Here is a 22,165-nt window from a genome sequence, read left to right on the forward strand (position 1 = left end):
GCATGCACCTAGCTCTTCTTACTTATATTTGTTTCCTTGTTTAATTATAATCATAGCTTATAAAGGAGTAGCATGTAGCTCCAGGCAGCACTGGGGATTTTTTGCAGACAACAATAAGGATTTAATTTGAGACTCCTTGGACTTGGCCCCCATCATACATGGTTGCCCTAGTGAGATTTAGCCTGTGTATAGTACACAAACTTGCCTGAAGGAGGTGGAGGGAAAGCTGGACATTGGAACTTCTACCTGCCACATAAATGTCCCATATATTTCCTTGACTAACTGTGCTTAGCATTTTCTTTGAGCATTTCCAAAGGATCCCTTCAAAACCTTTCTGTTGACCCTAACTTGGGTCTCAACCTCAGATGGAGAGCTAGTGCCTTGTAGAAACATACAACCTTTCCCTCTATTTTATTATTTCTTTCTTGGAAAAGGTGATAAACTCATATGGCTCCTGAATCTAAAGTAAATTTGTGATCCCTGCCGTAGGCCTTTTCTAGGACAAAGATGTTTTTGCAGTTGAAGAAGCTTACCATTAGAGAAATTACATAACTTGCCCTAGTCACACATATATCTTTCTTTTGGGATGTAAGTCGTAGTTGGAGATTGTATCAATTCTATAGATTTTAGATGGTTGATATGTATGTGATACAGGCAGAGTGAGATTCAGTCACCTTTATACTGAACTAATGAATAGGAAGAGAAGGCAAAGCTTGCAGGGACAGGGGGAGAATGATGTGTGAAGGAGACTCCCCTTAGACAAGGTTGCAAAGCCAAGGAGGTAGGAACTAAACACAGGCCAGAAAGGAAAGGAGCAGATATCTGGCATGGGGAGACTTGACAAACCTGGAATTTTCCAATGCCTTTCCATGGGATTTGATAGTAGGAAAACTGCTATTTTTCTTGCCAAAAATTAAAAACCAGAAATGCTCAAAGGAAATGACCAGGGAATGCTGAACTGTTATCAGACTAGATTTTATTTTACTGAAAGACAAGTAAGAATCTAGCTAGAATTGCCCTCAGACTACCTGGAAAGCAACCTGTGCAACACCGTAGCTGAGCACCTTGCCCTCGATCTTAGAGCAACTTCCTAAGCATGAGCCAGGAAGCAAATGAAAATCCACAGAGTTTCAGCTATTGCCCCGAGTCTATCCTGTCTTCTTGCTTTTCTACCTTTCTACTGTGCCATGAGTTCAATTTCAACCCCACATTGATGACATTGGGGTATGTGTTGGGTTGGGGGGAGAGAGGTATTTGAGCCCCACTCTTTCCAGTCCCCCTTCTACATATTAACAGAAGCTATTTAGCCTTCTCATTAACTTTGACATCTTTTTGTCTTCTTGAGATGTTTATCAAATTGGGGAGTAACAAATCACATTTTATTAACTGACTTTTTCTCCCCTTCCTCCCCCTCCTGCCCAAAGCAAAGCTAAATGGAGCTATACATGTACACAAGGATTATATTTGGACTTGATGGTGTGGCAGAGTGGGGAAGGCACATTTCTGGAGGTTTATCTGTTACCTAATAAACACAGGGAGGTGTGAGTACTTAATAATTTGATAGTAATAATAAACATTTATATGGTACAATGACAGCTTTGATGCAGAGCATAATTTTCTGTGGGTTTCTATTAATTGTGTTTATGCATGTAAATAGTCCCTGGCAAGGGGCTTGGAATACTGCACAGAGTTAAGTTATATTAGACATCAATTAAAACATCGTAAAATGGAAGCTTAATAAAAGATGCAAAAGTCAAACTGGTTAGGATCACAAGAAAGGAAGAGGGATGGGTAGTAAGGGAAGGATAAGGCTGAGCTGAGTTGTTTTTGAAATCAGTTCTCCTTTCTTGACTGTCATTTACTCTGAATTTTTGTGGGTCCCCTGAGGTGTGTATGATGGCACTTTTTGTGTTTCTATGTTCAGACCATAAGGGTCTCTGAAGTTTTTCATCATAGCTAATAAGATGAAAATTGGATCAGCTCAGTCAAAAACAAGTGCATCCCCTTAGACTAAAATGTATGTCCCCAGGTTCCTCCTCTCCTCTAAGTTCTGATAACAGTGTATACTGCAATCTTTTGATTTGAATTTCCCAAACAGTACTCCTTATTTCCCTACTTTTGCATGATTTTGTTCTACAAAACTTCCCCATTTTTTCAAAAGGACCCTCACCAAATGATAAGAAAGGGGTGCTTAAGTCAAACCAGTTGGCCATATTCTTTTTCTTCCCTTCTGACAGCCCACCTAAGATGTTTCTCATTCACCCAGGGGAAAGAGGGGGGAAGGACTTTGGCAGTAGCTAAAGATCTTCTCAGGTGCTGAACCTCAGATTAAAGCATCATGTAAGTGCAGGGTCATCACTGTTCCCACAACACATCTGACTACTATTGCTGAATCTGGTTCTCCCCATCTCCTATCCTCCCTCCAACTTACTGGGATTTTGACAACCCCATATCATCTGGGGAATAGTCCCTTCTTCCTTGCTTTATGTTCCTCTGCCATCTGACTATAGAACATCTGAACTAAAATTACTATATACAACCTTTCTTCATGTGTCTGAAACTTTTGTCAACCCTTGCTAGTTGTAGATGAAACCAGTCATCAAGGCAATGTAATATAGTGTGATCAAAAAGGCAAGGGGAGGGGCAGCTAGGTCGCATAGTGGATAGAGCACTGGGCCTGGAGTCAGGAAGATGCCACAGACACTTGACACTTAACTAGCTGTGTGACCTTCAGCAAATCACTTAACCCTGAATGCCTTGCCTTTTCCTCCCCGCCCAAAAAAAAGGCAGGGGGACAGAAATCTTATGACTGATTCTAGACTCATTTCCATCACTATTTTGTTCTATAACCTTGGGCAAGTCTCATAGGCTTTAAAACGAAGGGACTGAGCTAAAATAGCTTTATTAGGCAGGGGCCCCACTCTAGCTCTAAAACTCTACAGTCTTATGTCCTATATACTGGACTTATAGTTTTTCAGACTTCTTTAAAGAGTTTAAAGGCATAGATTTTTTAAAAGGGAAGCATAATGGAGGGACAGTGTTAACAAGGCAATATGTATATCCTTCTTTTGGACCTCATCTTAAAAAAGCTCGTTTTTCAAATCCGGCCTCAGACACTTGACACACTTACTAGCTGTGTGACCTTTGGCAAGTCACTTAACCCCAACTGCCCTTCCTCCCCCTCCAAAAAAAGCTCATTTTTTAACCCCTTAGACTTAGGTACCCACCAACCCTCCAATAAACTTCACTTGTTTAAAAAAAAAAAAATAAAAACCTATGCTTTTCAATGCTTTAGCCCTTTCGGGGGTTTACTGATGCTACAAAAAGGATTTTGGCATGCTCCAGTAGTCAGTTGGCATTACAACTACTGGTGTGATATGTTAGGTCTGCCCCAGAGACAGCCCTGTACCCTGTGCAGGCCAAGATAATGAGTTTGCAAGCCAGTGCTGAGTCAGTCAGCAAATATTTGGGGGCACATACTGTGGTGAACACGGTATGATTGAGATCTTCCCTCTCTCACCATACACGTTATTCCCAAGCCCGACTGCACCCAGCAATCTCAAGTGCCAATTCCAGTGACTGGCCTTGGCCTCGATGAGCCCCCCTACAGAGCTGCCAACACTGAACAGCTTACAAAGGACCCTGTGGCATCCCTAATTGAGGAGCTGGTGCACAGACACCCGCAACGGATTGTATTTTTAGCTGCAGCAATATAGCCTCATCTTTTTGTAGAATGTTTTGTTGTTACCTTTTTTAATGAAATAAATAAATATGGATTTTGTGTACCCTTCAAGCAGTGCCCAGTGTCAGTGTGCCCCTCACTACAGGCCTATGTAATTAATCCTCCCCATGAGCAGGTGCTGATGCTCAGAGTTTGCCAAAATATTAGGACAGGGAGACAGCCTGTGCAGGAGCAAAGGAGCTAGAAATAGAGGCGAGGAGTAATGCATGACAAGGAGGATGGGCATGATGGTAGCGATGCCTGGGGCTTCTGTGGGCAGCCTAAGCATTTTTACATCCTCTTGCCTGAGTAACAGGGAGCCACTCTCACTAGTAGGTCTAGCTCATGCCTGAGACTTCCTGTTCTGGTCTGTGACTTGACTCCTGAGAGGACACAGCAATGGCTCTCACTTGTTGCCTACCCCAAGCTTTTCACTGACTTTCTTTTCCGTTCATTCAATAGAAGTTCTTTCTTGAATTACATCTGCCTTATTTGGGGTACAAGACATCCAAAGGGTTTTCCCATCTCCAGAAACAAGAACCTGTATCAGCTAGGAAAGTAAAGGAATACTTCTACCTGCCAGTTGCTGCATAAGACCAGCTCTCATTTTGCAGTTTCACTATGAAACCTCCAGGGGGAAAAAAATATATATATATATTATTTCCAGCTTTGGTCAGGTTTACTTAAGTACCTTGGACCTGTGGTGTCTGGGGAAAGAATGAACTTAAAGAGACAATCAAACCTGTATCTACTGCCCAAATTCAGAAAAACAAAGGACTGAAAAGTTACCCTGTCTAGTGCCTTGAGCTGCCTTTACCTAGCCTACCTTTCCTACACATAGCCTTTCACTTTCTAAACAGACAGCTGTCATGTGACAAAATGTCATGGGAAAACGGTCATTTCCCTGAAATGTTTAATGCTCTGCTTGATGGAACTGCTCAGTGCCCAAAGCTAGGGAAGAACCTTGGAATATCCCCCTCCTCTCAATTCTCTCTTCTCTGCCTCTGTTTACATTTGTATTAGAGCTCATCTGTTTCCTTAATACCAGAGCATTGGCTTTATTTAGCAGATAGAGAACCAAACCAAATAGATTTCTGATTCCTAAACTGAGGTCTTCAGTGAAAATGTTATCGAGGAAATGTGGCTGGCCAAAGTCCTTCTTTCTCCTCATCTAGGAAGAGGTCAGAAGGATGTTTGACTTTCATTGAGAAGGAAATACACCCTTAAGTTTGCCTCAAGAAGGCTGCCGCTGATTGAGAAGTAATCTATCTACTCCTTTCCCTACCAACTTTATTAATAGTAGACATTTCTGTCTCACTTTATTTTTGCACAGGGCTTTCCCATCTATTTTATTGCGCCACCCAACCCCCATGTAAATTAGATCAGTGTCTCTCTGCTGTATAAAGTAAATATGAATTAGAAAGAATATGGTAAAGTGATCGAGGTCTTTTTTTTCTTTTAAGCAGTGAGCAGCAGACCTTAGAACTTAACAGTTCTTGTTTCTGAAACATGGAGCCATGCTGCTGGACCCTTCTTCCTGCGATGTGCCCTTCAATGATTATCATCAGCAAATACCAACTTAACAGAGTTGCTAGAATAATATTCCACTTACATCACCACAGGCATTAATCAGCACCAATCTAACCAACATTTTTTTTAGCTATTACTAGTGTTCGGGTAGAAGTGCCAAGACCAATCTAACTACAGAAAGGAATCCCATTTCTTCATTTGGACTTGCAGGGGAGGAGGGACAGGATTGGACAAAATGGGATAGATTTATAAGAAAGTTTTAACCCAGATACAGTCAAAAGAGATAAGGAAAAATTAACATTTCCCTTCGCAAGCAGAAACTTTACATGTCTCATAATGTATTTAGGGATGAAATAAGTTCCTTTCTGAAAATGTAAAGAAATCATCTCTGAATGGTGAAGGGATGTCTCATAGTGAAAAAGAATGGGACCCAAAATACTTGGGCCCTCTTCCCATCTCCTCCTTTTGAACAGAGAAGTAGGCCAGGTCTTGAGTTCACTTTGGGAGTAAGATGAACCCCTCTTATTCATGCTCTAAAGTAGAAACCAACTCAAATTACAAGGTTAAAGCTCTCTAGACCAATTAGTCTAGGTGCAGAATGCTGGTTAACTTCAAATTATGTAAAGCAATCCCTGCAGCAAACAGTTTCCAGCCTGCATCTGAACTAAACTGCTTATGCAAATTATCCCAGAACCAGCCAGTTTATCTCCCAAGGAAGATAAAGAATGGAAGAACTGGAAGCTGAGAATTGAAGCAGGTGAAAGAAAGAGCACCAGAAAGCTTATTCCAATACCCATCTGCATCACTAGTCCTTCCCATCTCTCTTAAATGTAGACTCAAAACCTGGTACCTTAGCTTCCCAGTTTGTACCAGTGCACCCAGGAGCTTCCTGCCCTAATGGAGAGGCTCCCTTTCTTATGCCAGAGAAAGAATAACCTTATTTGATACTAAATGTGTGAATGACAATGCATCTGATAGGCTGCTGCTTCTAGAAGGAGGAGCCTAGAATCCACACCTCATAAGTACCTGATCTTTTCTTTCCTTGAGCATATCAGAACCAGAGAAGAGGAGGTAGACTCAGCATTCCAATAGAGAGGAGATTCAATGAAGATAGGACATCGCAAACCAAATGCTTTCTCCTCAGTATAGGGGGCATCTTCACATTAGTCTTGATGGCAAAACTCAGAGATCACTCTGATCCATTAGGACATTGAAGGCCAGAATCAAGAGCCTAGTCTGCTTCTGTCTTTCTCAGTCTGCACAGCCCTTCTCCATGACTCTCCGCTGGGGTTCCCTCCCATTATCTGCCTGCCTCTCTCCTTGCTTGAGCTGTTACATAATCACTTAGCCACAGATGACAAGCTCTTTGGCCCCTGTGCTTTGCCTACAGTCAGGTTTCTGTTGGGCTGCTTGCTTTTGTTTTCCAAACCAAAAATTCCCAGGACTCAAGTGTTATTGAAGATGACTCATAGAAATGTCCTGCTTGAGGAGGACTGTAAGCTGCTATTGGGAAGTAGCTTTCTTTGTTCTCAAAGACCAGAAATTCACAATGGGAAATAGCCAGCATGGCATAGTGATGGAGACTCTGGATTTACCACTTGAACTAGTTGAGAGAGCATCTCTAAAGACATCTCTGAGAGTGGTCAAGAGTAGGGCAATGGAGTTCTGCAAGGACTTTCTTTCCATAATGCCCAGATCACTGTGAAAGTGGTGAGGGCACTTTGAATGAGGGTAGTTCTACTATTTGCCTTGATCTCTGCTTTCACTGATTTATGCTTGGCCAAGAAGAGACTTGTAAAAATCTGCCCCCTGCACCTTTATTCAATGATTGGGACTAGGTATTGCAATACAGAGGTCCACAGAAGTTAGTTCTCATGACCCTGATTGAAAAGCTAACCTTGGGACTCAGATCTGTGGCTTGGAAAGCTGCACCGAAATAGATGATTCTGCAAGTTCATCTCTGTGTCCAAGTGAAAGTGAGTTTCAGGCTTCATATGTATTATAAATCTACTAAGAGTTTTGGACTTGAAGAGGCAGCTGGATTACAGATGGGGAAAGAATATTTCAACTGTTGGTCCCCAAGTTCCGGTTCTAAACATAAAAACTAAGCATTTTTCTCCTGATACTCATCGCATACTCTTTTCTATCCTACATCATTACAAACACAGATAATGAGATGGTCTATCTTACAACACATAGGAATGGTTCATGCCCCAGGGTGCCCTTTATAAGTTGGGAGTAAGGCTTGAAGGGAATGAACTGACTCTTGGGTTCACGAGTAGCCAGTATTTGTTTTGGCTGTTATTTGACATGTTAGATTGCTTTGGTTGATGCTGTGCTTCCTTGGCTTTACTAAGTAATCAAGTTCTGGATTCATTATGGCAACCATGTAGAAGAAAGAATCTATGGAGAGGTATCTTTGCTTCTATGCTTTGGCACCTATAAAAGGTTTTGTCTCCAGTGCTGAGCTCTCAGTGGGGAACTCATAAAGTGATCCTCCAGACCAGAGGTATCAAACATGCAGAACACATGCAGCTCACAGTACTCCCAAGTACAGCCCAAACCAGAGTAGAATGTAATTGGGAAGTATTTAACAAAGTAAATTTTAAAACAATACAATTTAGATAATATAATACATGTTCTTCTAAATCAATATGCTGCCTGCGGGATCCTTATGTATGGCCCCTGTTTCTGTGTGAATCTGATACCGCTGCTCCAGAGAAATACTAGGGAAGACCTTCTGTCTCCTGCCAAGTGGAATAACTTGGCCTGCACACTACTTTCTGAATTGTACTTCTTCAAAGACAAGATTCCTTCTTGAATAACAAAGGAGATCTCACCTGAATGGACAATACTAACTGCCAGTAAGGGAGGTAAATCTGTTTGGGAGCAAGGTCATGAAAGGGTCTACTTTTAAATGGAAATGAAGAGGTCATCTGTGCCACATGGGGCCTCTCATTGGATTATTGTTGATGCTGACCAGCTATAGCAGATTGGACTGTTCCTTGGGTACAGTAGTGGGCATTGTCAGCATGGCTGCCAAATGGGGAAAGGGATGCTTGCCCTGTTTGCCTCTGGATCTGCATGTCATTGCAAGCCCATTTTTAGCCTTTGTCTAAGGGGGGAACCCAAGATTTAATTACATTTACTCCCTCTCTCTGGCCTTCCTCTTGTGAGTGGGAGTGAGGGAGAAACAAATTTGGCAGAGGAGCATACCCTTAATGCCTTAGGCATTGCCAGAGCCAAACTGAAGAACCACAAAGTTTCTCCATCCTGCACGTGGCCCAGGGTATCTGCCTGTGCTGCAGTCTCTGGCCAGGCTGTCTTCTGGTACATATGTCATAAAAGTTACTTAAAACACTTGAACTTTCAGGAGAGAGAGGAAAACATGAAAGGAAATTCTCCCAAACACTTACTGCCAGGACTTGACCAATAGATATACACATTAGCCTATACCTTTACTGTTCTAATCACCTATCCCAACCTTCTTTTCTCTAGAACTTATCGACTTTGATATTTCTTCTCCTAACCCATCTCTGCCCATGAACTTCCTACTGAGTTTACCACCTGGTTACTATTTAGTAGTTAAAAACTACTAACTTGTCTATCTAGAGTTCCTGTCAGTTTCCTTGTCCCTGTCACTTAGTACTATTTATGGTCCATTACCATTCCCAACTTCTTTAACCCAACTACAGCTATCTGAATCAGTCAAGAAATTAAGTGCTTTCTACATGCCAGGTACTCTGCTAAGCACTGGGAACACAAAGAAGGTAAAAAGAATAATAATAACAGCAGAATCCCTACCCTCAAGGAGCTCACATTCTGATGGAGAAGACCCTACATTTGTTAAATGTGGTCTTTTTTAAGTCCATCTGGTGGCTACCTTGAATTTTATTTCCTTTTTCCCTTATTCACCCATAAGAAGTATACTTATCATTCTCTTGCTTCTGACCTGACTCTCCATGTTCTGTGAACCATAGGCTAAGCACATAAAATCACAGCCACTTCTTAGAAAGGATCCCTCATCGTTTCTTTTTATTATCACTCTGTCTTTTTCGTCCTCTCCTAGGACCACACCTCTTAGGCCCAGCACTCTGGTGTGACATCAGAAGCACTTCTGAAAGGAAAGAGCCTTTTGGTGTCCTACTCATCTAAACCAGCACCAGCAGAAATGCAAATTGGTATTCGTGAGTTCACAGCACAATCCAGGCTGTTGCAAAGAGGACTGGTCTTTGAGAGCTAGCAGAAATGACCATTCTCTTAATGAATAAAAACTCATTTGTTTACATTTCTCCCCATTCCCACCCTTCTTTATTTTTTAGCTCCCGTTCTCAGCTTTGAAGCTGAGAAGAAAGGTGGCTCCACCAGATCCAGCATGGTAAATTTCTGCCAAATTAACTTGTTTTAAAAGGAATCTTGGCTGCAAGCGGCCACTCTTATAGAACGTTCCTTTCAGCACTTCTTGAAATCTTTGTGAAAAGGACAATTTCTAATTAAATGTGTGTGTAAAAAATATAGCCAATGCCACTGTTTCCCTGGGGAAGATTTATTAATATATCGTAGGAAAGAAAACACATTTCATTTTAAAGTTTTGAATGCTGCTTTATAAGCACACAGTTGAGTCTGTGTGTATTGATCCTGTTTGGGCAGACTAACTCCATCTGAGCCTTCTCTTAAGGTTCTCCATACTACATCAACTATTCTCACCCAACTGCTTATGCAGCAGTAGCAGCTCAGGAAAGGTAAATTGACAGCAGAAATGGAGTTTTCTGTTCTGTCATTGCTCTGGATGGCCTTGATTAAGTCACTAATCTTGTCTGGTTTTCTACAGTCTTAAGGGGAAGAAGAGAGAGCAAGTGCCCCATTTATCAGTAGGTCAGGCTGTCAGTCGAGCTCACAGGCCATGGGACACAGAGGAAGGGATGCCCAGTTCCTCTGCTTCACACTGTTAAGTGGAGTGGATATACACATTGTTGATCTTTCTCTTCTTTCCTTTCCCTTCCCTCCTGAGTTCTAATTGAACAATAGGGTCTCTGAGTCCCAAGAGTTGGAGACTTTGACCTCTTGTTTCCTCCTCAGTACTCTTTGCCCATCTGCCTCCTTTGACTTTGCATCCATCAGAGGAGTGAGCCCTCAATTGACATGATAGTCCTGGCTATGGTGGATTTTTGCTCTGGGGTAAATTGAGATGAGAGGCTAAGGAACAGGAAAATCATCCAGAATGACCCAGCTAGCATCCATATACCTCAGGCAAGGAGACTTTGGGATAGGCCAGTTCCTACAGCATCATTTTATTTTGATACTCAATAGTTGCATTTATTAGTTTCAAAGGAGATGTCTGAGAAAATTAAATGCAGATATGGTTTCAGAAATCTTATCTTTGGCAACCCTCCCCAGTGAGTTCCCTTTGGAGACTTATAGGATGGTGCCTTTCTTATTGTAAGTACTTAGGAAATGTTTTATGAATTGGATTGAATTGAATTGACTGTTTCTAATCACCATCTCTGCATCCCCTCTCCCCAGTTAGTAGAAATTCAGTTCTTGACTTCCTTTATTCACTAGTCCACTGCTTCTACTGTTTCTTAGCCCTTCCGTTTCTCCTCTTCCTCCTCCAGACTCCCCCTCCCCAGCCTACTAAAAGTGAATTGAATTGAAAGAATATTCTGTCGTGTCAGAGGCGGTGAAGTCCATTGTCAAATCACACAGGCTGACACTAATAGGATAAAGTATTATCCTCCTCTCTTTAAGTCCAGAAATTAAGTCTCCTTGCCACAGCAATAGATTACAACTTGTAACCACTGTGACTGGGGAATTGCAAGGACAGGGTGGTTCGTGTCTCGGGCTATGGCTCTTTCTCTGGGTCTCTACTGGACCCATTGTGAAGGGTGCTCTGAGCATCTCTTCATAGTTTTCTCCTCACAGACAGTGGCTGCACTGTACAGGGAACCACCACCTGGTTCCTGGCTGGAACTGCCTCCGTGGAGAGCTGCCTATAACTCATTCATTTCTTCTGCAGGGGGGAATGGAGTGGGAGAAGCTGTTTGAATGATCTTAGTGAGACTGGGTGAGCAGGGGATGGAAAGAGGAAGATGAGGAGCTGAAGACAGAAAATACCAGCCCAGGGACAGGAAACCAAATGGTGTGTTTCCCTTGCCCAAGGAGCAATTCAGATGTAAAATCCTTTTCCTTTTACTGCTGACTAACTGAACAGGTTAAATGTTAAATCCTAGTGACTAACCCACTTTCATTTTTCAGATAGATATGCAATATAAGGTCTCCATATAACCTTCAGATTAAAGAGTCCTTCTAGATAATAGTAGTAGTTATGGTGATGGAGGTGATGATAGATACTTAAATACTAACAAGAAAAAAAATGGACCTAGAGGAAGGAAAATAACAGGCGCATAGGAGGGGACACGACAGTGCAACATAATTTTAAATGAGGGGTGCTACAGGGCATTTACTTGTGGAGCCTGGGTCCTATTACAGCAAACAAGAGAATGAAGGTGGTAGATGTGGGAGAAAAATCTTATTTGAGATTAATTGAAGGAGATAGATGAGACAACATGTAAAATACCTGACTTTTATACATATGGGTTTTTAATATTATTACTGAGGTATTTGGTGGGGAGAGGAGTGAAGATTACTTAATATGGAAACAGGAAGATTAAGGATTATTCCTTTGGTATTTGGTTACAGCCCTGAGCTATTGACCTAATTACACAGAATGAGACGTGTAATGTGGTATGATAGATAGAGTATTGGACCCTGAAGTCAGGAAGGCTTAGTGTAAACCGCACCTTTGGTACAGTTCCTAACAGCAACCATGGCCAAGCCTTAGGCAGCTCTCCTAAGTCTCCTAAGACTATCTACTTACTAAATATGATCTATTAGCAGTTTGTGCTGGCAGAAGGAGTTCCCATATCAGTGAAATTACGGGTCCTTGATAGTGACTTGTAAGACATTAAAGAGCCTAAAATATGGGTGCAGTGGACATCCTATCTATTCATAGCCATCCTCCACCAGAGATCATTTCTCTGATGGCCATCCATCCTTCCCAGCAGCAGGTAAGCCTTGACTGCTGATTTATAACCATTTTACACTTGTCCTTGGGGTTGTGAAGCAGATAGGTATAGCACCATCCTCCCAAAGCATGGCTACTTTGGCACAGCCATTTGACAATGGATAGAGTGCTTGGCCTGGAGTCAGAAAGACCTCAGTTCAGATTTGGTTTCACACACTTACTAGCTTTGTGACCGCCAGGCAAGTCACATAATCTCTGTCTGCTTCAGTTTCTTCAAATGAAAAAGGGGATTAATAATAGCACCTGTCTCACAGGGTTAGTGTGAGACTATAATGAAATAATATTTGTAATGCACTTAGCACAATACCTGGTACACAGAAGGTGCTTAATCAAGGCAGTTGTTGTCCCCTTCCCCCTCCAGAGATGACTGTGTAGGCCTAAGCTCTGTCTAATTACCAGAATCTATCCGTAGTGGTATCATCATCACCACCATTAACATTACAATTACTTTGTATGGTGACTTCCTTTTGAAAACCCCTTTAAATACATTTACCATTATATTCCACCAATCCTAACTTTATTATAGGTAAGAGATATAGACAGAACATATCAGCAAGACTATGAGAACCACACCTAAAATTTAGTTCTGTGAAATGTTTCCCACCCTCTGCTGTGGACGATCCCCCTGGGGTACAGGGTAAGGCTTGGTTGGGTGAGCAGATAGGCCCATGGACCAGCAGCAGGCTGGCAGAGGCAAATGCAGTATATAGCACTTTACCATCCTCCTTCCTATCCTTAAGATGGAAAAGCAAAATTTATTATTCCCTTGGTTGCTCTTGGAAGTTTGATCCTATTCACTTCTTTCTAACACCCCTTCCCTACTTTTTTTTTTTTAATGCATGGAGACCAGCCCTTCCTTTCCTGTTCTGTGCCCTGGCTTCATACCAGTAGTGCTCCCCTCATCCACAGGGCCAGCCAACAACCTAATAGGACAGAGGAATCTCCCAGGCTTTCCTTCTTAACTGCATTGCAGACCCTTAGCTGATGACTTGTGTGTCTGCCACAGAGCACCACTTTTCTACTATCATTAAAATGTCAGATACCATACAATCTAGTTCTTTGGTCCTACCTATATTCCCTCCATAATCTATCCCACTACTACCTTCTTCCCCATTCCCTTCTCTAAGACTTTACTTGTCAGAATTTAGTAAATGACTTTAAGTGTAATTTTGTTTTGATTCCTAATATTGAAACAAGAATGAGGATAGAAGACTAGAGGGAATAAAGGTTCTTTGGGTAAAGAACCGCGTCTCCATAGATGAGAGCTAAATCAATTTGCCTCTCAGCCTGCTACTCAGAGAAAGTGAATTTGGTCAATAGTTACTCTATCAGCCTGCCCCTTCAGAGAAGAGCAGTAGGTAAGTAAGCAGTCTTACCTACCACTAAGACAAGGCCTCAGACTACTCATGAACCCCTATCAAGGATAAATCCAGGAGGATTGTGGGAGAGGAGAAAACCTATGTCTCCTCTTAAACACAGTGCCCGAGGCCATCTATGGTATAGGTCCCTTGGCCTTTGGCCAGTATTTCTCCTTCCTAGTGTGTCCTGTTCTTCCTGCTGGGCGTAGATGGGCCAGCCTGAAGGAGTGAAAGGGACAGGGTGCCAGCCTGAGTGCACATAGTCTGCTGTGTATGTGGTAACATGCACTCTACTGTTTCATTCCCCAAAGCCCTTTTTCCTTGCTGTAGGGAAGTCGTTTACTCTTTTAATTTAAAGCTAGAATGAAAACAGCCTTAATCTGCTGCCCAGACTATTTCCCCCCTACAGGGGGAAGGGTGCTTTCTGAATGGACAGGGACAAGGAGAAACACTGTGAGCCAAAAGCTTCCTTGCAATTTAGCTGAGGCAGGATTTAGAAATGGAGCGAACAGTGTCTGCATTAGCCGATGGCATGGAGTGCTGAGTGCTGGCAGTGAAGATAAAATCAGACATATGTTTAGATATAAATGTTCTTTCTTTGTTTCTTCTCCCCCCCCCCAATTTTTAAGCCCCTGCTGCTATGTTGAAGTAAATGTTGGATCCCTAATTGTGGGCTCTGGACCCCTGAAGTGGGAAGTCTACACTCAGTGAGGGTTATTCAACCCTTTGTAGTCTTCACTCACCATTCCTGAAGGAAACCAAAGCTCATCAGGTTTGACCCTGGACTGTAACCCTCCTCTCACAGCAAAAGAAGACTGTGACAGAACTCGAAGGACAGGAACTCCAATGGCTACTCTATTCCACACAGTGCACATTGTTGGCCTCAATACATGTTAAATAGCAGGATAATGCTAATGTCTTGAGGCCCCAAGGCCTGTCTACCCTCCATAAATAATAAGCCTACAATGTTAGACTTACTGAGGTGAAGGCCCCTGAACAGGTTCTGTGGGTTTAACAAGGGATGACGATCTCATCGTCCCTAATTTTGAACAAGAGGCTTCCTTACCAGAAAACTTTCTCATCAAGGCACTTCTAGCACCGTGACCCTACAGAACCTCTGGGGAAAAGATCAGGTGGAAACTGACCAAATTCACATTTCCTTAGGATTGTCCAGCCTGCCTCCCCTCTCCTTCACTGCTATCACCATTGCTTTCTTTGCAGTTTTGTGGTCTTGATTTGCTCCTTTCCTGAGAAAGGCAGCAAGTCTGCTTAGGAATGATATGCTACTCTGTGCATTCCAGAGTATCCCTTTCAAGAAGAAGTGGCCCTTTGCCATCATTCAAGTACTTGTGCCCCCTGTGGATAAGGCCCTGGTCAGAATTCAAGATGACATCAAGAAGAGCAGAGAAGGGATTCTGTTGAAAGGACATCATTTTAGCCTGTAGAACCATATATATATTTTTCCGTGACATAAAGCCCTGGGTAGCAGTATGATGCAATGAAAAAAGTTTAAGACTAGAGAATCTGAATACTACGATAATCTTATCCCAGGTTGTAGTCATTAACAAACCATGGGTGGGACCTTAGGCAACTCTGAGCATTCTTTTCTGTCAGATGAGTGAGTTGGATTGTTTCTGTGATTTTCTCTTTTTGTGTGTGTTTTTGTTTTTGGGGGGTTTTTTGTGTTTTGTTTTGGTTTGGGGGGTTTTTTTGTTTGTTTGTTTTTTGCTTTTTGGAGGGGGGAAGGTAGGGCAATTGGGGGTTAAGTGACTTGCCCAAGGTCACATAGCTAATTTTGTGTTAAGTCTCGGGCCGGATTTGAACTCAGGTCCTCCTGACTCCAGGGCCGGTGCCACCTAGCCACCCCAGTTTCTGTGATTTTCTACCTTTAACATTTTTTTAGCCCTAAGTCACAACTTCCCTGGGCCTTTCTCAGTTTCCTCATCTTAAAATGAAAAGTTTACTGGATGTTTTCTAAGGTCCCCTATGTACTAAAATTCTATATACCAAAAATGTAAGCAGGCATCTGACAAGTTTCTTAAGGCTCTCCCTACAAGCTACCAGCCACAAGCCCTTCTCTCCTTTTCCTTGTGCTTTATCCACCCACAGAAGTTAGAGCTGCCAAGGGACCTATTCGTTCATTCTGTGGGGTGCTATCTTTGGTGCTACAGATTTTTTGGATTCACAGTGGATTTTAGGAATATCCTAAAAGCCCAGTGGCTCAGCACTCATTTTCTTGACTGCTCCGACTTGATCTCATCCTTGACGGAGATGATATTTCTAAACTGCCCAGTAAGAGCTTTCTGACATTTTAGGTCTAGGCATGTCTGCTAGGCCACAAATTGGTGCTTTCTCTTAGAATTAATAATTGAGAGCTATTGTATGTTCTCATACTTGGTTGATCTGGAAGAGGGAATGTTATATCTCAGGGTTCTCTGAAGGCTCCCTGCTGGTTATGGGAAAGCAGTTACTTGAACATCTCTCAGGTAACAAACCCCACAATTCATCTGATCAGGCCATTAACTGTTCTGGTGGTATTTCCTCTCTTTCTCTCTGCCTTAAAGGCCTGCCAAAAAAGAGATGTCCACTTTTTTTTTTTTAAGAGCAGAAAGTTTCAGTGAAGAGCTAATGTGACTTAAGGCATTCTGGTCCTAAAACAATCAATGCCTCAGAAGACAGGAGAAAAAAGATCCTCTCATCATTATAGGACTAAGGCCAGCAGGGCCCTTTAGCCACCTTCCACATCACTCCTCAGTTACCTCTTTGGGCTGCCTTGGTCATATCCATCCATCCCCAGTACATTCACATGTCAGTATATGCATACCAAGAACATAAATCTGATGCCAGAGTAGCATTGTCTTCTGGGCCTCTTCCCCAACATAATTTCAAATTACTTTCTCTTTCTTTACCTGAAGACATTCACCTAGCTCTCCCCTCTCACCCCTCTAGGTCAGGGATACCATTTCTGTAAAGAACTACTACATAGTTCCAAGTCAGCCTTGTTCCCAACAACTGCTTACATTGTAGGTGGACTGGGAAATTAACTTCATAACTCTCCCCCGCTTCCACCGATTCTGCCACTTCCTCTCCTCCTTAATCTCCACTAAGTAGAAAAAGCCCCAGTGAACCTGAGAAGCCACTCTGAGGCGCTTGACTTGGCTCTCTGGGAACTGTCGGGACTGAAACCCTGCCTTTTCCACCAAAATCTCAGGTAACTCCTTTCTCTTTCTACATTGTAGGCTTCTTTCTTTAATATGTGTGTGTGTATATATATGTATATATATGTATGTATATCTATATATGTATGTATGTATAGGGGGAAATGGAAAAATAGTAGAAGCAAAATATATTTGGGGACTAATGACATTAAAGTGGCGTCAGCCTGGGAGAGTGCAGTTCTCTATGAGAGAGATAATTTGCAATTGGACTACCATGACTATTCACACTGGATTGGGATCTAGGACTTATTTTCCATATCCCTTGAGATTCTTGACTTTATCTTGCTCCATATATTATTATTTTGACTAGTTCTAGAAAGCATTCCCTTGGTAATTTGTGATGATAAATATGGAGATAGTATTATTATTGTCATATTGGCGTGGCCCAGCTATGAACATTGATTGAATATCTCTCTACTTATTTATACCTTTATTTCTGTTCACTTTTGTGTTTGTATTTATATAAGCCCTGTATCTTGTATGGGCTAATTCCCAGACATTTTATGCATTTTGTAGTCCTCTTAAATAGAATTTTTCATCCTATACTATCCTGGCTTTAAGTTAGATCCCAGCTTCTGAATATTGCTATCTTATCCATTCTCTAATTGCTGCAAAGTACTGCCTTCCTGTTTCTTTTCTTCCCTCTTCAGTGCCATAAAGATCACACCCACTCAGTTCCCTTCTCTACATCAGTAGAAGCACTAGCACTTGAGAAACACAGGGTCCCATTTCAGACCCATTCACTCTAGACATCATTAACTCAGTACTTTGAACCCAGTAGGCAACTTAATGTTTGGTTTGGTTTGAATGGAATTGATTTAAATAGATACCCACCACCAAAAAAGGCTCAGCCACTTAACACCCTTAGAACAGAAAAGCCTTGCTGTCCATCAGAAATCTGAGCCAACATAGGTTGCTGCCAAACTCCTAAATCTAGGTCCCACGGGGTCCTTGAGCAGAATGGGTTTGGCCTGCCCAAAGCATCTGCTGAGGTGGCATTTAATTTTGGCCAGAGTAAGTGAGCTGAGGAGCTGAGATTGGCCCATTGCCCTTCCTCTCCTAGGGCACAGTGAATTGGGTGTATCCCAACAGGTCCCAGGGAGCAACACACTTAGCTCAAGGAGGATATCTAGCATTGTAGGTGCATTTATTTATGCCAGGGAAAGGATGGCAAAAGAAAAGGATTTTTAAATTTAAGTAAATTTTTTAAATGGGCCTTTCTTTTTCTCTTTTTTTTTTTTTTTTGGTTTGTTTTCTTTTTTTTAATAGCTGTTATTTGGTACTTCTGATCAGCTCCGTGAACCTATAGATTTCAAGGTCTGCCATTCAATTTAACCCTTTGGGGACACTGAATTAAAAATTGAACAATATTTATTAAAATACAAAAATACACTTTTCTCACATTACAGTCAGTATTCTTTTGTTGACATTTCCCCACCCACCCAATCCCACCCTCTTTCAAATCTGAACGCTTTTTTTTTAAGCTAAAATAATAAATGAAAGTAATTACATCATTAAATGGACCAGAAGCAACAGAGACCCCAGCTTTCCCCACCCCCAAAGTCCCTTCCATTCCCTTCCACCTAAGGTGGGCCTGAGGGAGGGAAGCCTTCCCCCTTTTGAGCTGTGTTTAGCAGGGCTTACTTCACAACCCACTTCTGGGGAGGGGGGGCGGTGTTTGTGGGTCCTTGTCTTTCTATATGGATTTTTAAAAATATATGTTACATTTTTTCCATTATTTTTATCAACCACAGTGGTGAGAAAAGGCTGCATTCACATAATCAAACTAGAACATATCATGGCCCTTTTCTCCTAACCTTTTCTCTTTCTTCAAGTTCTGTGCCGATCCACACCCACCCTGCCCCCCCACCAGTTGATTGCAGCCAATAATCCCTAATGAATCAGCATTTATATTAGCCACAAAATCACAACCATGAGAAAAGCTTCCACTCTCCCAAACCCCCCATCCTTTCCCCACTCTCAATCTTAAAACTAAAAAAGAAATCATAAAATATCAGAATTGTCTACAATCATTTGTCAGATACCTGGAACAACAGGTGGGCGAGATGATGCTAATTTATGGCCTCTTGTGAATACATTCACCCTGCTTCCAACCCTCCCCCCTCCCTCCCCCTGGCCCTGGATCCCCCTTCTGGTCTCCTCCTCTTGGGAAACCCTGAATACACACACATTCCCTACACAGAGTGGGTTAAACTGAACTGCAGGAATCTGGTGCAATGTTAAAGCATTTGACTGAGAGCTACGCCAGTTCCTCTCCCCCTCTGCTCTTTCCTGAAGCGTTCCATTAGATGAGCTGCATGTACATCCGTGTGCGCAGACAGAAGAGCCGTGTGCACATGGACAAACATACAAGCTCAGATCCTTTCAGAGGTTCACTTCAATTTTGGTGGTTTTCCTCCTTAAAATACATTAATAGTTCTATTCCTCCCATGGTCGCTGAAGAAAAAAAAATTATTGCATCTTAACATTTTGGCACAGTACAAATTCTTGGTGCTTTTTTGTGTGGTTTTTTTTTTTTTGCTTTTGCTTTTGCTTTTTTAATATAAACCTGACAAGACAGCTCTCAGGAATTAAGAAAGATGTCTGTAGAAATGGATATTTACTGCATCCTATGAAGCATCTTCTAAAAATGACAGGATCAGTCCATCCTTCCCACCCCCTTACCCTACCTCTTTAGAGACTGTTTTATTGTTGTTTTTAAACAGATTCAACCTTATTCCAGAAAGCCCTCTAGCAAGATAACAAGGGTTTTTTTTTTTTTTTTTTTCTTCTACCCCCACCCGGCACACATTCCCAAAATTCCCCTTCCCCATACCCCTTTAAATAGAATTTACAAGTTAAAAAATAGTTTTTGTTTTGATTTTGTTTCTGTTTTTAAATTTTAATATAATCTTTCTCTTATCAGCCCATAGATTTAATATATAAGCATATACAAGAAAAAAAAGTCTTTCCCCATTCTGTACAAAAGTTGCTGTCTTTTTTTTGTGCATTCTATTGCATTTTATAATTTTTGGGGGGTTAGGGAAAGTCATATTTGAGTTTCCTGTACCTTGTCCTTGGTGTGAGTCTGAATTATATAGGGTTCAGAGATAGTAGTGACTGTGGGGTGCAGAGAGTTCCCCAGGCTGTTTTCTGTCCAGTGGGCCCCATGTGCTGGTTTGTAGGTGTTGTAGTTAATATGGTCATGAATTGTGGGCAGCACTACTGCCCCCTCACCTGATACACTGGATGGAGCCGCTGCTGCTGTGGTTGCTGGGATGTCTTCATCTACTTGGATAATCTCAACTGTCCGGGCGGCTGACACTGTACTGCGCTGCTGGTGCCTTTTACGAAGTTTGTAGAAGACGATCAACATGGCGGCAGCCAGCAGAGTGACTGCCACAAAGCAGCCAATGATGATCTTGGTGGTCTTCATGACCTCGTCCAGGCTGGTCTGCATCTTGTCATTGGTGTCTGCCGTCGTCACTGCCACTTTGGGCACACGGGTGGTCTGGATGAGCACTGTGGTGGAGGTGGTGTAAGCTGGCTGGTAGCCAGTGGATGTGGTGGGCACAGGCTTGTACTTGCGGGTGGTATCCTCAGGAGAGATCTCTGTGGTCTCCACTGTGACTGTGGTAAAGAAGCTGTAGTTAGAGGTGTTCAGCTCGGCTGTGCTCACATTGAGGTAGGCCGAGGCATTAGAGTTGCCTGCCACATTGGTCACCATGCATGTGTATACCCCTGTGTCTGTGAGCAGCACATGAGAGAAGTTCAGGGTACCATCATTTAGGACAGAGATCCGTGGATGGTGGGAGGCGTGGCTGAGTACTGTCCCATTGGGCAGCAGCCACCGCACAGAGGACATGGGGGGAGTCCGACACTTGAGTTCTGCCATGCGACCCTCAGAAATGTTGAGGTCCCGGGGTGCATCCATGATGAAGGGAGCAGAACACTGGAAGGAAGCCTGATCGACCTCCACAAGGTAGCGGCCACGCATGTGCAGAGGGGCATGGCAGCGGCCACAGCAGGTGGAATTGGTAGGGATGTACTCTCGCAACCACCAAGCTAACCACAGAATGTCACAATCACAGTTCCAAGGGTTGTGGTGTAAGTGCAGCTCCACCAGGTACCTCAGCGGAGTGAACAGGTCATGGGGCAAGGAAGAGAGGTTGTTGTGGGCCAGGTTGAGTTCTACCAGTGAGGCTAGCCCATCAAACGCATTACGTTCAATCAGGCTGACCTGTGAGTTCATGACCCACAACTTCTTAAGGGAACTCAAGCCACGGAAGGAGCCAGGCCTGATCTCAGGGAAATGGTTCCCAGACATCTCAAGCTCCTCCAGTCCCACTAGGGGTGTGAGATTAGGCATGTCCTTGATGTTACACATGCCCAAGTTCAAGTATTTGAGGTTGAACAGTCCCTCAAAAGCCCCCTCAGAGATATATTCCAGCTTCTTAAGTTCCCCCAAATCCAGGCGCATGAGGGAGGGCACCCGGTTAAAGGCATAAGAGGGGATACTCTCTATGGGGTTATTTCGAAGCCAGAGCTCCCGAAGCTTAGACAGATACTCAAAGGCCCCACTAGGGATGACAGTCAGCCAGTTGTCAAATAGCTCCAGGGTGTTGAGGCTGGCCAGGCCATTGAAAGCCCCCACCTCAATTTGCCGGATGGAGTTCCTGCCTAGCTGCAGGACCTCCAGGTGATGAAGGTGCCGGAAGGTGTCAGCCTGGATCATCTGGATGTTATTTTCCATGAGGTTGAGATACCGGGTATTAGAAGGAATGCCCTGGGGGACCTCAGACAGGCCACGCCGCGTGCACACCACCTTACTGAACTGGTTACTGCACGAACAGACGGAGGGGCAGTTCTGGGGCCCGGCGGAGGCAGCGGCAGCGGCGGCGGCAGCAGCAATGGCTACACACAGAATCCACACTTGCGCTGTGAGGTAGACGATGGGGAGCAGGATGGCATTCCAGGTGTGGTACACAGTTACCTGCCACAAGAGCTTCATGATGTGGCACGTTCATAATTCACCATCGCCTGGGATTTTGGCTCGGAAAGGAAAACCGGCCCTACCCCGGCTTAAGTGAGCTAGGAGCTCCTCTTTCCATCTGGAGAAGGAGGTGGGGAGGGAGCAGTCAGAGAGACAGAGCAGATCCGGCCAACAAAAATGCCAGGCTAAAATGTGGTCCCCCATCCACCATCTCCTCTGCCCCTACACCCACCTTTCAGAAAAGATACTCACTCTCCCCCA

The 22,165-nt window shown here is 43.1% G+C and overlaps 2 protein-coding genes across 2 annotated transcripts in view; one reads left to right on the forward strand and one right to left on the reverse strand.

Moving 5' to 3' along the window:
• SND1 (staphylococcal nuclease and tudor domain containing 1) overlaps positions 1-22,165 on the forward strand; it is a 492,627-nt gene that overhangs the window by 396,315 nt on the left and 74,147 nt on the right. The gene's annotated exons all lie outside the window — the stretch shown is intronic.
• LRRC4 (leucine rich repeat containing 4) lies at positions 9,342-22,159 on the reverse strand. Its single transcript, XM_069087151.1, has one exon. It carries the CDS (start codon positions 21,920-21,922, stop codon positions 19,961-19,963), a length of 1,962 nt encoding a protein of 653 aa, XP_068943252.1. The 5' UTR covers positions 21,923-22,159; the 3' UTR covers positions 9,342-19,960.

Source organism: Petaurus breviceps, unplaced genomic scaffold, assembly GCF_028583685.1.
Source record: "Petaurus breviceps papuanus isolate PSGF00001 unplaced genomic scaffold, PetGlider_PUasm1.0 181, whole genome shotgun sequence".
In the NCBI taxonomy this organism is placed as follows: Eukaryota; Metazoa; Chordata; class Mammalia; order Diprotodontia; family Petauridae; genus Petaurus; species Petaurus breviceps.

Excerpts from the sequence above, each read along its gene's own strand:
- LRRC4 (XM_069087151.1), bottom strand. The coding sequence starts at position 21,922 with ATGAAGCTCTTGTGGCAGGTAACTGTGTACCACACCTGGAATGCCATC.